This window comes from Solenopsis invicta, chromosome 11, assembly GCF_016802725.1.
Source record: "Solenopsis invicta isolate M01_SB chromosome 11, UNIL_Sinv_3.0, whole genome shotgun sequence".
Classification (NCBI taxonomy): domain Eukaryota; kingdom Metazoa; phylum Arthropoda; class Insecta; order Hymenoptera; family Formicidae; genus Solenopsis; species Solenopsis invicta.
Genome location: NC_052674.1, coordinates 10,774,350 through 10,790,707, shown reverse-complemented (window position 1 = coordinate 10,790,707; position 16,358 = coordinate 10,774,350). Strand labels below are relative to the sequence as shown.

Below are 16,358 nucleotides of genomic sequence, written 5' to 3'. Positions count from 1 at the left end.
CGACGGTCATTTATCGAGATAGATATTTCGCGCGATGTTACACACTTTTTTTGACGATGTGACAAGGTTATGACTTATCGTGTTTAACGGTGCTAGGTTTTCGAATGCATCGGCTCTTTCTTTTTTTGACATTGTAATAACATACATTTACCTATTGCGTTTGAATCAGGCGTGCACCTCCGTGTAGAATAGCTGAGATCAAAGCAACGGTTGTCGCCAACGGTATCACATGAATATATATGTGCGTCCATCGCGGCGAGTAGTCGCGTGAAGTTGACCGCGCGACTCCCCGCGGTCCAGCGATCGAGATTCGTCAATCGCCTAACGTCAGTGCCGTCGGGTGGCGAGCGCGGCGAGTGACGCGAGTGGAGTGCTAATGGCAGCCTCGACAACGAAGCCTGTCGATTCGCGTTAATTTCCCGTTGTCGCGAAGTGTTGTGCAAGGGTACTGCGCGATCCCAACATTAAGGTGATTACCTCCGTACTCACGCGTGTACTGGCAACTTGTTAGATCGCTAGTTTTATGAGTCCATTCGACCGAGGCTCGTCGCGCGAGCGACGGCGGCAGTGAACCGTCGGCCGTCAGTCGATTGTATTTTTCGATCCGCGGACGTTTGTTTTCAACCTCGATTCGTTTGTTTACTAGCGTACGTGAGAGCACAAACGTAATAATCGTCCAGAGACGCGCGTGTGTTTTGTATTAGCAGCGGTTGCGGTCAACCGGTGCGAAGGTTAGGTTACGCAGCGCGGCAGTGTAATCGCGCGAACCCCTGCGATCCAGGGCTCCGGCGTCCAAGATTCGTCCATCGTCGTGGCCGTCGGGAGGCGAGTGACGCGAGTGGCGTGTTTGTTTTCAATCTCGATTCGTGTGTTCATTAGCATACGTGAGAACGCAAACATACACAGTCCAACGACGCGCGTGTGTCTTGTGTTAGCAACGGTGTTGCGGCCAACCGGTGCAAAGGTTAGGTTACGCGGCGCGGCGGTGTGATCGCGCGATCCTCTGCGCTTGAGATTCGTCGTCTGTCGCGTTAAACTTCCCCGTCGGCGACGTCGCACTCGCGGGTGACGAGTGACGCGGATCGCAGCCTCGATAGCGCCTGCCGGTTTGCCTAAATTTCCCGTTGTCGCCACATAAAGTGCGCATCGGAAGTGTGCAAGATGCCGCGCGATCTTGTTATCAAGATGATCACCGCCGTACTCAGTACAGTGTACCGGTAACTTGTTAGATCGCGACGGTTTCGTGGGACTCTGTTTCGACTGACAATGAAGCTCGTCGCGCGAGCGACGGCGACAGTTCTGAACCGTCGGCCATCAGTCGATCGTATTTCTCGATCCGCGGATGTTTGTTTTCAATCTCGATTCGTGTAATGTTAAAGTACGGAGATAATAATCATTGTAAGCTACGCGTTAGCAACGGTTGCTCGCCAGTGGTATCACCTGCACATATAGGCGTCGCAGAGGTGTCGCGTGAAGTTGACCGCGCGACCTCCCGCGGCCCGGCATTCGAGAATCGTCCGTCGGCTAACGTCATTGCTGTCGGGTGCCGAGTTAGGCGGATCGCAGCTCGCGGATAGCGCTTGCCGTTTCACATTAATATTTCCCGTTATCGTGACATAATAAACTGCGCATCGCGCACATCGAAAGTGTTGTTATCAAGGTGATTACCATCATACACATGAGTGTACCGGCAACTTGTTAGTTCGCGAATTTTGTGAGCATCCATTCGCGCGAGCGACGGCGTTGGTGATCAGTCGGTCGTCGGTTGATCGTATTTTTCGATCCGCGGGTGTTTGTTTTCAGTCTTAATTCGTATGTTTACCAACGTACGTGAGAACGCGTTGACGACATAATAATCGCTGGGATATACCTGTGTGTTGTGCGTCAGCAACAATTGCGGCCAACCGGCTGAAAGGTTAGGTTACGCGTCGCGGCGCGGTGTGAAGGTGACTGCGCGTACCCCTGCGGTCGTCGAGATTCGTCGTCTACCGCGGCGCGTGATTGTCGTGCATCGTCAACGGGAATTCCATCCAGGATGTGTGATCGTCGTATCGATCGATGTGATCATTGCTGACCATATTATAAGTAGCAGTGTTTTCGTAAGCGAGTGTTAGTGCAATAAAAAAGCAATAAGCAGGAACGAGAGAGGAGGAGGAGGAGGAGTATCTGGGAGGCATCAGGCAACGGCGGAGCAACCACGAGGTAAACGAGCACGACTTATAAAAATTAAATTACTTTAAATTAATTGTTATTAATTTCATTATTATTAAATAAATTGTGTAGTTTAAATAAAGTTTTTATTTAAATAAATAAATTTTTAATAAAATGAAACTTCGTGAAATTAGCTTATTCTCGATTTATTTATGTACAAATTTAAGAGGAGAACTCTCGTTCGTCAATTTTTTTTTTTAAGTCTATATTTAGGAGGTAGAGATTTTTTGTAAAAGTATAATTATTTCATTAATAATTTGTGCTTGAAAAGAAAAGAATGAAAATTCATTGTGCATGTAACGTGATCAGTTTTTGCAATATTAATTATTGTGCACGCTACTATAATGTGAATTAATTATATTTATTTGTGTTTTGCAGGTCGACGTTGAGAACTCCGCTGTTGCGCATCGTGTGTGGGTGAGTGACAAATTATTTTCCATCTGAGGGATCTCTGTAGAATGTTTATTGTTATAGAATTTTTTTTAACGCATACGCCACTGGCAGAGTACTGGTAATAAATGCAAGGCTACATTTTACAGTTGTGTAACATATTGTATTCCAATTTGATTTATGTAGTGAAACAATGCGTTAACAGTTGTTAACTGTAATCGGTCTTACAATGAGCCAATTTCATTTTGCTCGTTTGTAGCCTGTCCGTCCATTATTTATTAATGAATTGACTTTGTGGACGGTCCTGGATAATCCTAGACGCTCTTAGGCGACTCTAGGCGTGCAGGGACCGTTCCTTCAAGAGACACACGTGCGTCCAACTTTCAATTTCTTTCACATTCTACAATAGTTTTGAAAGTAAAAGGAAAATCACGGGACGCAGCCCTATCTAATGCGAGCGTGGCGCGTGACGTTTTATCGCTAATTTGGAGAAAGTACAGACATAATGGACATCATTATCGACGCTGAATGGACACTGCCAGCATATGTACTTATGTGCACAACGCACGTCTCTTACCTTTACATTAATCGGCTTTAAATAAACAGTTTGCGCGCTTTAGATCAAAGTCCGTTAGGTCCGTATTTAGATAATCCTATCATCATTAATTCTCAAGGAGGAGTGAAATTGTATATAAACTGGCTAGTTATTTTAGAAATGTTCCTTTATAGGAATTAATTAAGATTAATTGAGATTTTATTCGTTTCTATGCTCCTACATTTGAAAGTATACATTTTAAAGAATCAGAAGATTAATAATACCTCAACAAAAACGTAGTTGTAATAACGAGGGATACCTAACAATTTTTTACATTTGATTAGGGAAGCAATGTTCGTAAATTTCCCTCATTCGAATGAGACGTAAAAAATTACTTTTTGTAAGAATTATGAAGCAATTGTCCGATATGCTCTATTTGAAAAAATTTCAATAAGTAAATGATCTAACTGGGCTATAAGAGCCAGACCAGTTGAAGATGTTTCGAATTATAAATAAAAAAGAAACTATTTTATGTTATGACAAACGTTTCGACCTTTTTCAACGATCTTTCTCAGTGTCATGTGTATAATTTTGTTACATAATAAAAGAATATAGAATATTTTATAAAACGCAACGATCAAATATTACAATTGTAATAAATGATATTTTATTATACATGTTTCTAATTTATCATGTACGTTGCGTTTTACGAAATATTTTATATTCTTTTATTACACAACGAAATATTCGAATTATTTACACGAAATGGATGAACGATATACGTGACACTGGGGAAGATCGTTGAAAAAGCTTGAAACGTTTGTCATAATATAAATAACATTAAAACCTTCAACAGTTTCTATTTTTCTTTATAATTCGAGGCATCTTCAACCGGCCTAGCTCTTATATCATAGTTAGATTATTTATTTACTTTTTATACTTTTATGGCGGAGCTTCTATATAGCCATTTAGTTCGGCGGAGGAATTTCTTACGTATAAATTGATCATGAAAATATTGAGTAAATGTGTTCATATATAATCTGCGATTAATCTAATAGAGGGATGTTGCTCGACGCGATGTCGGATATCGATGATATACATGCTTGCTGACTCCTGTTTCTTAGACGTAACGTTAATATGGAACTTCCTTCAACCTTATATGCTCGGTGATTATGGAGGTAGTGAAAGTACCGGGGGGGAAAGATGAGGACGCACGATGCGACGATTCGTTAGTGCGTTAATAACTCGCGAGCGTCGTGTAATTGGAATGCATTAATAAACGTGGATTCCAGTGAAAACGCCGGAACATGGGGAAGTGTGTGCATCAATTTTTTGTACCCTCCTCATTGCCGCGGCATACTTTCGGTCGCGTGTTCGCGCGTACACGCGCGTGAAGCAGCGATAAAACTTCACTGCCGAAGAGACTTTACGTCTCGCATATTTGGAAATTTTGTTGAGTCGCCGAATGATTTTTTTCATTCGAGAGAAAGCCCCCTTCGTATATACTCGGTGAAACCTTTCGACCACGCGCGGAACGACACAACGTCGCAATTCATCCTTATTTTCACGTTTTGTGTGTCATATCACTGTCCGTTTCGTATGGCAGCGCATTATTTAGTGGCACAGAATCCGCGAGTCTCATTGTGCCACCAAGCAATTCCCAGTGCCCATGGTTCCAATGTGATTCACAGCTAGTAAAAAAAGCGAAAGTTTTCCAATTCAGCGAGGAAATTTGGGCGAATCGTTGTTGACGAAGTATAAATTTCAGTTATTTATTGCAGATTTTTATTACAATCGTGTATCTTTGAAAAAATGTATCTGTACATGCGCTTCTTTTTTTCAGGTAATTACATCGATTAATTCAATTACATTGGAGAAAGTTCATACACTGAGAAAAAAATTACTAAAATTTAATAAACATTTGTTTGAATAGTTGCAATGAAATATTTACTTATGGTACATAAATATTTATTCGATAAAAAAAGTGATTAAATTAGTGATTTTTGTTCTAAATAAAGTTTTATTTACATGTAGTAAATATTTTTTATTGCAACTATATTGAAACTATATTGAAACAAATATTTATTAAAATTTAATAATTTTTTTCACTCAGTGCATAAAAAAGTAATACGCTACTGATTAAATAATAATGTACTTTTTTTGATTTTGTTGACCTTTTATTGTTGTGTTTTTTTTTATAGAAGAAATAAAATAATATAAAAGACACCGCGACGGGGTGTTTTAAGCAAAGTATAGAATTTGCCTTGCGTATATCTCACGTCGAAGGATTACGTCGTAAGAATGTCGCACACGCGTTTAAAGGGGGTCATCGTCGAAAAGCGTGTTATCTACGATCTGTGATCTATCTCGTGTCATCTACCTAGACCTCACATATTTTCTTGCGCGTTGACGTAGCCGCTCTTCCCGCATTTAGATACACGTCGTCGAGTGTATCGAGATCGAGGCCGATGGAAAAGTCGACGGATCTCTCTTAAGAAGGTCGATGGGTGAACGCCATGGACTCGCGAGTAAAGAAAGAACGAAAGAGAGGAATTAATCGCACGTAAGAGTAACGAAGTGCCGCGAGCGCCGGCGATATGCGTATCCCGATACGCCTGTACACCTATATACATATTTTTTTTTTTTCCGTGTATACAAACGCATGTGCTTGCGCGCGCGCGTGAATATGCACACCTGTCCGTGCAGACGCGCGCCGATGTCTGTCCGTCAATGTTCCCCGGAGACATCGACGGCTGATACGATGATCGGCAAGATTAGATCCTGAGATCGCGCGCGCGTGCGATCCGTCCGTTTTGTCGCGATTTAGAAATCTCTCGCGTCGCCATTTAGAGCAGCTTGTATCCGCTTGTATCCGTAAAATTGATGACGGGTGATGACCACCGCGGTACGGAGTACTGGAAAGGGCGTTTCCGACGACCGGTCTCGCATCCTAATAGCGATGAAAGCACTCGGCCGACCGTACCCGCGTCTCGTGTGCACGCTATTACGCCACGACAACGACGACGACGACGACGGACGCGACGATGCGGCGACGGCGACGGCACGGGGCCGTGTCGTACTCTCGCAGAGATTTCCTCGACGACGGCGACGGCGGCGGCGGCGGCGTGCCAAACATTTCGCTGGCCGCTGCGGTCGTCCACGTCTCCGTCATTCCCGTGAATCTCGCTTTACGAGCGGGCTACTTGCGCAGACAAGCGTAATTTCATTATTCGCGCTCTGCTCATTAGTCGCGGAAATAGTCGGACGAGCGCGATTACATCGGCTCTCTAGATTCGTTCGAATTGCGAGCGCATGCGGCACGCTTCTCCGTATAATATTTATTACGGGAAGACAAAGAGAGACCGGACGTTCGAAATCGGTATCTCACGTATAATTGTATAAAAAAAAAAAGAAAAAAAAAAGAAAACGTAGAAATATTAAAAGAGAAACTTTTGAGATGTATTAAAAAAAGATAAATACGTGTAGTTTTTCTGGAGGAAGCACTGGGGCGATAGCGCATAACAATCGTGTAGATTTCTTTAAGTACGAGGATCGTTTGCTCTCCATGGGCCGATGGCTCTGCGGCCGATCCCAATCTCTGATCGCGATCGCTTGCTACAGGGGATAAAAGTGGCCTACTTTAACACCTCGTGTGTGTATCGTCGCTAGCGGCCGTGGCAACGCCGACGGATATGATTTCTCGTGGTGGTAGGGTGTTCCGTGTTATGTCCCGAGGAAATTTTGTCTGTATATTTTTTGTTACGGCGCGCATTGAGTCGCGGCGAAATGTTCGCGCTATCTCGCGCCGCAATTTTTTGCGCCCATTTTTTCTTTCCTTATAATTGTAGCAATTGAATTATTATTGCAGCATATGATGTTCATAATACTAGTATTGTATTGAGAATTATATAACAGTTAATTTATCACATTTTTTTATTTATATAGATCTATTAATTTGATCTACTAAAAAAGTTTTCAAAGAAGAAGAGCACAAGTAACTATATTTATTTTAACATTATTTCCTTAATTTAAATAAATAGTTTGTGTATGATAATTTTTATTGTTAAACTTGGGAAATATTTTTTCAAATCAAAGAAATAATGCTAAAATAAATATGTTTACCTAAACATAAAAAACTTTTTTTAGTGTAAATAATTTTAATGAATAGAGAATATGCTAGAAAACTTTTTTCACTATTGAAAGATATTTTGAATGCTTTACGATATTAGATATATTATTTATAAATTTTTAATACAATAATACGACATTGTAATAATTATATAACATAATTTTTTTTATGTAAAATGCACGAGACGCAATTTTTTTTGCTCTTAAATTCTTTATGAATAATTAAATTGGAAATTACACGCAAGAAATCTTTTCTACAATTAGATACGAAAAATGTACATTTCAACTTAATGGTAGATAATGATACATCAAGGCTGCTGCAAGTGAATTTTCGCAGCAAAGACGAGGCAAGTATCGAGCCACCTAGAAATCGACTTTCGATCGGTATACATTTCTCGCTCGCTACCTATATATTTCGGAGGTTTTAATCAACGGTATTCTGATTATTTTTATTATCTCTAATTATTTATTTTCAAAATTATTATTGAGCACTAAGATCTGCTTTCGATCGATATAGCTGCTCTCATTGTTTAAATGTGTTTATACATTTCCTGATCATATTAGGATTTTGTTTATATTGTCTATACTGAGAGAACAATTTTTAAATAAAAAAAAATACGTTTTTTTAAAACCATATATTTTGATGCAAGCATTTGGTTTTATTTAAGTAAAAATATTTGTTTTCAAATAAATAGACATATTACTTAAGTACATAATTTTGTATTTTTATATTTGTTACAAATTGCTTGATTAAAAATTGTTTCTTCACTTTACATACATAAATATTTCAATTAAGGAATTTTTAACTTGACTGCAAGTAAACGAGCTATTGAGATCAACCGAGTAAATAATTTTTTTTGCGTTAAGTAGAATTTTCTTGCTTTAAGATATTTTTTCTTGTAGTGTAATTGTTTCCTTCATTCCGAATAAAACTCTACGCAATTGAAATTAACAGAAGATTCTACCGAGTCACAATATCAAGGCGTTTGAAACATCTTTTCGCAGACACTCCCGTTATAAATGTTTTCTGAGTTTGTTGACTCTTAATACGCGACATGTTGCGAAATGCCATTTTGTGAAACACGGGTAACTCCGACGTCAAATTAGGAGTCCACGAACAATTATTAAAATAAGCAGGCAGATTCTGGCATTCCAATCTTTTAATTAGCCGCGTCGTACCGACCGAAAGAACCGTCTATTAAAATTAATGAAATGCAGTGCTATTTCTCAGTGATCGCAGTGGTAAATGTTTCCGGCCACTAAATTTTATTGCACTCGATTTTCGTCGGGACAGAGTGGACCACCTCGAAACCGCGTTAACGAGTCGAGTTGCGCGATTGACATACATTTGTACCTTCGCGAGCATTTTACTCAGCAATTAAACAGCTCGTTCGTTATCTGTCGAAAAACTAATTATCTACAGTGTATAATTACACGAAAAGAAAGCTGTATACATATAACATACGTGAAACGCTATTACAAAATCGCGAAGATTCCTATAGGAAACAGTATCTTGATTTCGAAAGCGTTATATCATCAAATTAGCTCTTTTTCAAAGAGAACTTTGCATATTTTTTTTTAATGTTTTGAGAAATATGCAATCTTGAAACTCGAACTTGAAACATTTGATGTAAAAATCTCTGTGCATTAGAATTAAATATTTTCACCCGAAAAATCGACTTTTCTTAAGTATTATAATGCGAGATAAAAATTAAATTCTAACTTGACTAGTTAATACTCGTTTATCTTACCTGTTTCAATATATTTCGAAGCTCTTATTTATTGCACGCGCGATTCAATTGATGCTTCGATGAAGCTTCGCGTAATCAAGGATAAGGGATTAATGGGTCCGAACGTTTAGTTTCTTTTGTAGAATTAGCACGGTGTAAAGCATCGACCTTTATGCGTCGTTATGCATCGCTAATGAAGAGCTTTCACGGAAGTTCCTTCGTTCGGTAACGCGCGTTAATTCCAATTTATTTATAATTACAATCGTGAAAAATTATAACCGCCATAAAGAAAAGCTTTATAGCGTCGTTACATATTACACACGTGCGCGACGATGCAACTAACAACGTAATGCTAACTTGGTAAATATCTAATGGGTTTCCCCTCTCGTTTTCCATTAGGCAAGCAAGTCGCTTTACGTAGCAGAGATATCCGAGTGCCTGTTATTAATTGGGCGTGGGAGAAACGGCAAAGAAAGGCAGACCGAGAGATAGTCGCAGACATTATAGCAGACCTACTGCTGTAATGGCCCACTGTGTCGTGAAGGTGTCTATTGACGCAACAATGACAATAAACGCTGCATTGTATGTCACGTTCATGGACTTTAGGTCAAGCACACACCACTGTAGACGAGTGAGGCTATGAGATAAGCAAATATCGCGATACCTCTCGTTCGAGTAAGCTCTCCTCCACTTCAGCTTATCAGAGCTCCATTCTTTTTCCGATCGCGCTACGCGTGCTCTATGCGAACGATTTTGAATTAGGCCGTTCAATCTCGCGGGCAGAAAAGCGAGACAGTTGTAGAAAGAAAAGTAATCAGGTTGCGATTACATATCGTGAATTAGCTTTATCTCTCGTGAAAACGATACCAGTAACATTTCGTCATTAGCGAATAACAGCAGCAGGAAGATTTCTCATAATCTGCATTCTTCCATTTCTCAGCCCGAGCGTACATTAACAGCCTGTTAATCGGACGCAGCTTTCGCGCTCGTGTTTCGAGAAAGCGCATACAAATGGCACATTGTGACGTGCCATTTCATTTCCGAGACGATTCCGCGGTTATCCCTTAATTTTTGGGTCGGGCGATATAGAGGACAAATCTTTTATGGCCCAGGGACCGTGACGGCGAAACGCTCTAACGGACTCGCTGCGGAGGAGAGAGAGAGAGAGACCCAAATCCATCGCGAACAAAAGCGGCTCTAATTTGTTCCGAACCGGCACGCTTCTAGCTCGAAACTAGAGCGAAATAGTGAATGCTCCTGCGAGCTATATTCCCCACGCGAAACAATTGATCAAGTTTCGTTTCTAACGGCACTAATACGTCCGTGACTTTCGACGAAAGCGAAATTGCGGTGTACTCTGCTCTTAAGATTAAAATCTCGGGAGCTTGTAATACTGAAATTTGAAACGATCTCATTAGCATGATGCAAAGATTTATTAACAATTACATAAACCTACTTCTTTTGTATTCTAATGTAAATGAATTCCGACCGATAAATGTGATCCGTAATTGCATAAAATGAAAATTTATATGAAATATATATCATAATTCTTACAAAGAGATTTAGTAATTGTTCTAAATATGATAATTTATTACACGAAGGAAAAAAAATATGCGAGGAAGTGGATTGTTGATTATGATTTGTTGAATGCAAATGTTACAATAAAAGATTAAAATTTATTTTTTTCTCAAATCAACTAAATCAGGAAAAAATGTAAAAATGTATTAATGTGTGATCAAATTGTAATAATCATACGTTAATAAAATATACAAATAATTTAATAATTAAATTAATTGCCAATCGTCAGTGGTTTCGCGATTTTATATTTATCGATATAACGATATGAAAATAATTATACATTTTCAATTCTTTAATGAAATATTTCTGAAAGAGTAATAATATAAAAATTAGAGTTGGTCAAAATTATGTTTTAAACACATAAAACATAATTTTAAAACATATTATGTATTTAAAATAGGTTTAACATGTGATTTTTACCAACGTTGATAAAAATAATTAAAAAAATTGTACTCTAAATATAAATTTCTCTTTCTCTCTTCTGGAGTCTATCTGGAACTCACATTTAGTCGGGGAATGCATTTCAATCGGAGGATGAGACGACTAGGACACCTACGAGACAGATTGAGCCGATGTAAGGTAGAACGTCGTGTTTAGGAGGCGCGCGACTAATCAGTGAAAGTGGCGCGTTTGATCACGGCAAGTGGTTACGGTTATTTTAAGAAGGAATCAGCTTGACCCAATTCACACGGGGGATTCCGCCACGGAACACGGCGGACTAATCGCCGGCGAGCGCTCGCCAGATTGACTAATGCGAGCTGCGAAAATCGCCCGTGCATTCTCGTACATTCGTTATTCATTACGGCTGCCTCTAAGTGGATTACGTTTCTTTCGCCTTCCTTTAGAATGGCACACTTTGCGCCAATTGATAATCATTTTATTAAGAACCGCAAATCGGCAAGGAGGACGAAGCTACATTTCTTCCCTCCGTCTCTTCTACTTTCCCTTCTATTATCCCAGACAAATGTCTGAAAGAATGCTTTTCTTGCAGAAATACTTTAAAAATACGTCGTAACCCTTTATATCGTTCTTTTAGACTCTTATGTTATATAAGATGACGTTTGTGTGAAAAGTACAATAGCAGGGTTAGCGTATGAAAAGAATTCAGGAAAAGACACAAGTTTGTGAAAAACGTCATTATTTATATTGCCTCCCTGTTATAAGTGCTACAATATTTCTAGAATATTATTACAAATTAAAATAATATTAAAATAATATTCCGAGAAAATTATTTAATATTTTTAATATTATTTTAATATTACGAGAATATTGTGTTAATGTTATATAAGCGTTTTTATAGTATTCGTGGTATATTTATATGAAAATATATTTATATTCTACGAATATTATTGTGGTCAAAAAGTAATGTGAATTATCATGCACAAATTTTATATAATTATTATATGTAAAAGTTATAATATGTCCAATAATTTAAAATATTGAAGTAAATAAGATTATTTACTTCTCATATAATATTTATATAATATTATTTAGAGTGAACATATAATTATTTTGTTAATATTGAATGATATTGTAGAGCTACGTAATAGTAAAATAATTTATCTTTTTTTTTTATATTCTCCAGAGAAGATTAATTAACAGAACTAAGAAAGAAATCTTGATTTTTTTTTAGAGCTTGAAAATTACTTTTCAATCAAAGTTCTATTTTTGCAGTTTGACTAATTGTTGCCTATAAGAAAATTTGGAAAAAGGGAAGAAAAAAAGACGAAATTGTAACGAGGTTTTCGGCAAACACACGGGGTGCATTCAATATTGGAGTAGGGAATTATATTCAAAACTGCTCGTTCGCATGATATCGAGACTTTCTAATAACATTAACCTCCGGCTATTGATTATATTGTTTTCGATCTAGCGCGCTCGCCTACTTCTAGAAGCGTCGATAATTCTTGTATTAACAGTCGTGTATCGATCGTTACGATCGATCATCCATTCCGGAGACTAATTTCATCCGCGAGGATGCAAGTGTATTAACGCTTAAAATTGCTTTCGCGCCAGGCGCGGTAAGACTTTCTATCGATACCGCGAAATTAAAACTTTCTAATGTTTTACACGTTTCATCGGATCATCGGATCATTGCGTGATTCACTGCACATGATCGCAAGTTATTTTACGGTAAAACCTTAACCTTATATCACAGACGAGCGATTCATCAATCGCTTCCGAATAGCAAGATAGAGATATGTAATAATCTCCGGTAATACTCTAATATTTTTTTTAACAATCCATTATTTCCACCTCAGCGCTTATAAATCGCGTTTTATGAGAATTATTTATTGCCCACCGCGTTAAGTATATGCACCCATATGTGTGTGCGTTAAATCTATAAAATCTGAATGTTGCCACATTATCGTACAACTCGTTCATTTGAATTTTAATTTGCTCCGACACCTGTCAACTCCGAGTTCTCAATGAAGCTCACAAAGCACCGGATGAACGCCTTGAGCTCTCTCTCTCTCTCTTTTTTTTTTTTTTTTTTCTCTCTTCATCCGCAACCGGATCTCAGATACCCAATACTTTGATGAAAAAAGTTGACTCACCAATTTCGCAGCTAGTCGTTCCTCACGTAGTGCACCACCGCCTGTACCACCGCAAGACATTCAGTCGATCGTCATACCCGGTCCATCTCTCCCGTGGATCGTTTTCTTACGAATACGAGACCGCATTCACACAATCAAATCTGAATCGGCTGGGAATTGAAGGCGCTCGCACGAGTGAGCATCGCACGATAATCTCGATCAGACGCGGACGCGATACCCGGCCGCGACCGTTAAACGCGCATGGATCGCCGAGTGGAGAGGACGTTAAGTGCGTTAAAGGGGAGAGAAATCGTGAGCCGGTGACGTCCAACGTCTCGCTCGTTTCCCCGGGAGGCGACAGCGAAGCGCGATGACCGATCGGGGTGTATCTTCATTCGCAGCCGTCGTCGAATCTCTCACGTCTTTGCGATCGGCACTCGACCTTCTCGCGTCATTCTCTCTTTGTTCCTCTTTTTCTTCTCTTTCTCTCTCTCTCTCTCTCTCTTTTTCTCGATCGCGATTTACGCGACGTCGAAGCTGAAGACGGTGGCCGAGGCGTCCTCGCGCACTTGGTGTTCCTCGTACTCGTCGGCGTGCACGCGGTTCGACTACCGGTCGCGCTTTGAGGATCGCCTCATTGCGTCCAGCAGCGTGGACGAGGAAGCCGAGAAAGAGGTAGTAGGGAGCAGAGCCCAGGCCTCGTGCCGACCGCCACTGCAACAACCACGTGTCGTCTCCCGCCAGGATCCCACGAGATGGATCCCCGGCATGGCCGCGCCGGATGCGATTGGATACGACCGAGAATCGCGCGGTGCCGTGGGGGAGAAACTATGCGTTTTTCCACGCACTTTTCCGTAACGCTAACAAATTTTCCCGACAGCCGCCGCGTTCCGGCGACGGAAACGACGGCTCCGTGCGCCTATTACGTTAAATGCGAATTTTGACATTTGCGGAAACCGGTTGATCCCTTCGGCGTATGTACCTTTGTTCGTAACGGTATTGTCTGACTCGGATTGATCGGATAAAATTCAGGTAAAATTCAAGCCTCGTAAGAATCGAGGATGCTATTATCGTGCACACCGAAGAAAGTTGTGCGTCGCGTTCGGCCACGCGGCTAAATTAGGCCTATAAATCATTGTGCGTGAAGGAGCAGATGATGGGATAATGCTAATCACTCGCAACGAGTCTGAGCAAACGAACCACTTGAACGGAAAAAAAAAGAGGTAGTTTTCTAAGATAGTGCGCCTCGGTCGTTTTACGTAACGAGTGAAAATGAAGCTTTCCCTCCGTTCTCGACACCATTTGGCCACCAACTCTGTCATCTTCTCTGTCATTTTACGTTGCACATGGAAAATTCACTTATCGGTCTACGCTCTTCCATTTCTCTCTTCGAAACGAGGCTTCTGATCGGAAAACGACGATCTCGACGTCGGTGTCGGTGAAACTCATCCATTACACATTTTTCTCGATTACTCGTCGGACGGAGGATAATTAGCCGGGAAAAATCGTTGACGCCGTGCCGTGCCGTAGCCGAATGTAAGAGCGCGAGATAATGGAGTGCTGGGAAACCTTATTTTTTCTTTTTTTTTTTTCTCTCGATTCCAGTCCAAGTCACCAACGTAGTATAGAACGCCTGGATTCCTTTCGCTCGTGTACATACGTGCACGCTCGTCTCGCAATCAGTTCAACCAGCAACGCGAGAGAAGAGTCAATGTGACGCGCGACGCAAGGAGAGATAATGAACATATTTACGTACATACGTTCTTGTAGGTGTATGCGCGTAATTGCCAAGCAGCAGCACCACCGTCCCTCTCGCTTTTGGACGAAGTGGGTCGTCCTGCTGAAGAGAACAGAGTCAGCGAGGGGCCGTTGGCCGAGTGAGAGAGAGAGGGGGGGGGAGAAAAAGAGAGAGAAACCATTGCCTTTTCTCTCTTAGCATCTGCTGGCGGTCACTCTACTTCCGCGTCAATCGTTTTCCGCGAGTCTCACCGCGACCGCGTAAATGATCCTCTTAATTTAGCGAGGAAGACACCGGTAACGAAACCGCAAGATATTTTATCGATTGGATCGCGAGGTAGAGCCTCTAGGAACACTAGGTAACGATCGTCATTCGAGCCACGTGCGTCCGAATTATTAACGCACAAAATCGTATGCGCATAAATTATATCGCGTGCGCGATAAGAGGAGCTTGATAAATCTTTTTCATCAAATTAACACAATTTCGTGGTAACTATAATTTTGTTGCCGTCGTGTCGATCTTATTTTCACGGCCCTCCTCCGGGGGATACCCGAGTTTTCGCTCTTCTCAGAGTCGTGCAACATATTTATACATTATACAGTAAATCTTCAACCGTTTGATAGATTGTATAGAAAACTGCAGAGATGAATTATTGGGCCGCCACATACCTTTGTAATATTTGACATCAAAATGAAAATAATTTTTTTTTTTTTTAAGAATTTGTATTGGAATACGAAACAAAATGGTTTGAGCGAAAAATTAGATTATAGGTACAATTCTTTCGAAAAAATATCAAGCTAAATCCGTATGCACAGGATTATGTTTTATATATGGTCTCTGGGTTATCCAGAAGCATAAGATAACTGTCCTTTTACATTTATCGCCGACGAGCTAACGAGAATGCTGTTTTTATTTTGCCGTAATAATAAACGTCGTGCAATTAATCATGCTGACTCACGACAAGATTCAAAACTGCTAACAGGATAACGTGACAATCACATTCCCCACAAGTTGGCCATCTCGACTTAAAGATCATAGCTAAAGGATCTTTGACTTTTTTCATAATATAATAAAATTCTATGATAAATAATGTAATTCTATAATTTTGCAATAAAATATTTTAATATAAATTTTACAGTTTGTGTGTCACACAGATGTATAATGGAGGCAACATTTTATTTATAATTTTATATGCAACATTAAAATAATTAAAAATACATAGATGCAAAATACATATGTCGAAATATACGTAAAGCAGCATATATAATTATAGGTGAGGTGTACATTCTAAAATTTGATGTTAATTATGGATTTAAAGTAGACTTTAATTTTATCGGTTTGATTATATTTATTAGATAAGTATTTATTCCAACTGAATTCGCTTTCATTGGGAAATGAGATTCAGCTTCATCTTGCTTCTCACGATCACGCAAAACGGGGTCATTGGAAAGGAATATTACGGATCAGTGATTTGGACAGTCAGGGGTTTCGGGAACGGAAGGAAAATATGG

General features: G+C 40.0%; 2 protein-coding genes across 4 annotated transcripts in view; one reads left to right on the top strand and one right to left on the bottom strand.

Annotated features, from left to right (window-relative positions):
* LOC105200251 (serine proteinase stubble) overlaps positions 1-13,795 on the bottom strand; it is a 36,283-nt gene extending 22,488 nt beyond the window's left edge. The window contains exon 1 of one of the 3 annotated variants that reach the window (XM_039455139.1): positions 13,131-13,795. Coding sequence is in view for 1 of the 3 variants with exons in the window: in XM_039455138.1 (XP_039311072.1) it covers positions 152-251 (100 nt within the window). In the remaining 2 variants the exon portion in view is untranslated. Of the gene's footprint in view, positions 1-151; positions 369-1,870; positions 1,947-13,130 lie in introns of those variants that run through there. The other 2 variants (XM_011167718.3, XM_039455138.1) reach the window with 2 other exon arrangements.
* LOC105200249 overlaps positions 2,061-16,358 on the top strand; it is a 65,144-nt gene continuing 50,846 nt past the window's right edge. Inside the window, exons 1-2 of the mRNA XM_039455133.1 lie at positions 2,061-2,202; positions 2,590-2,628. The gene's annotated coding sequence lies outside the window, so the exon portion shown is untranslated. The remainder of the gene's footprint in view (positions 2,203-2,589; positions 2,629-16,358) is intronic.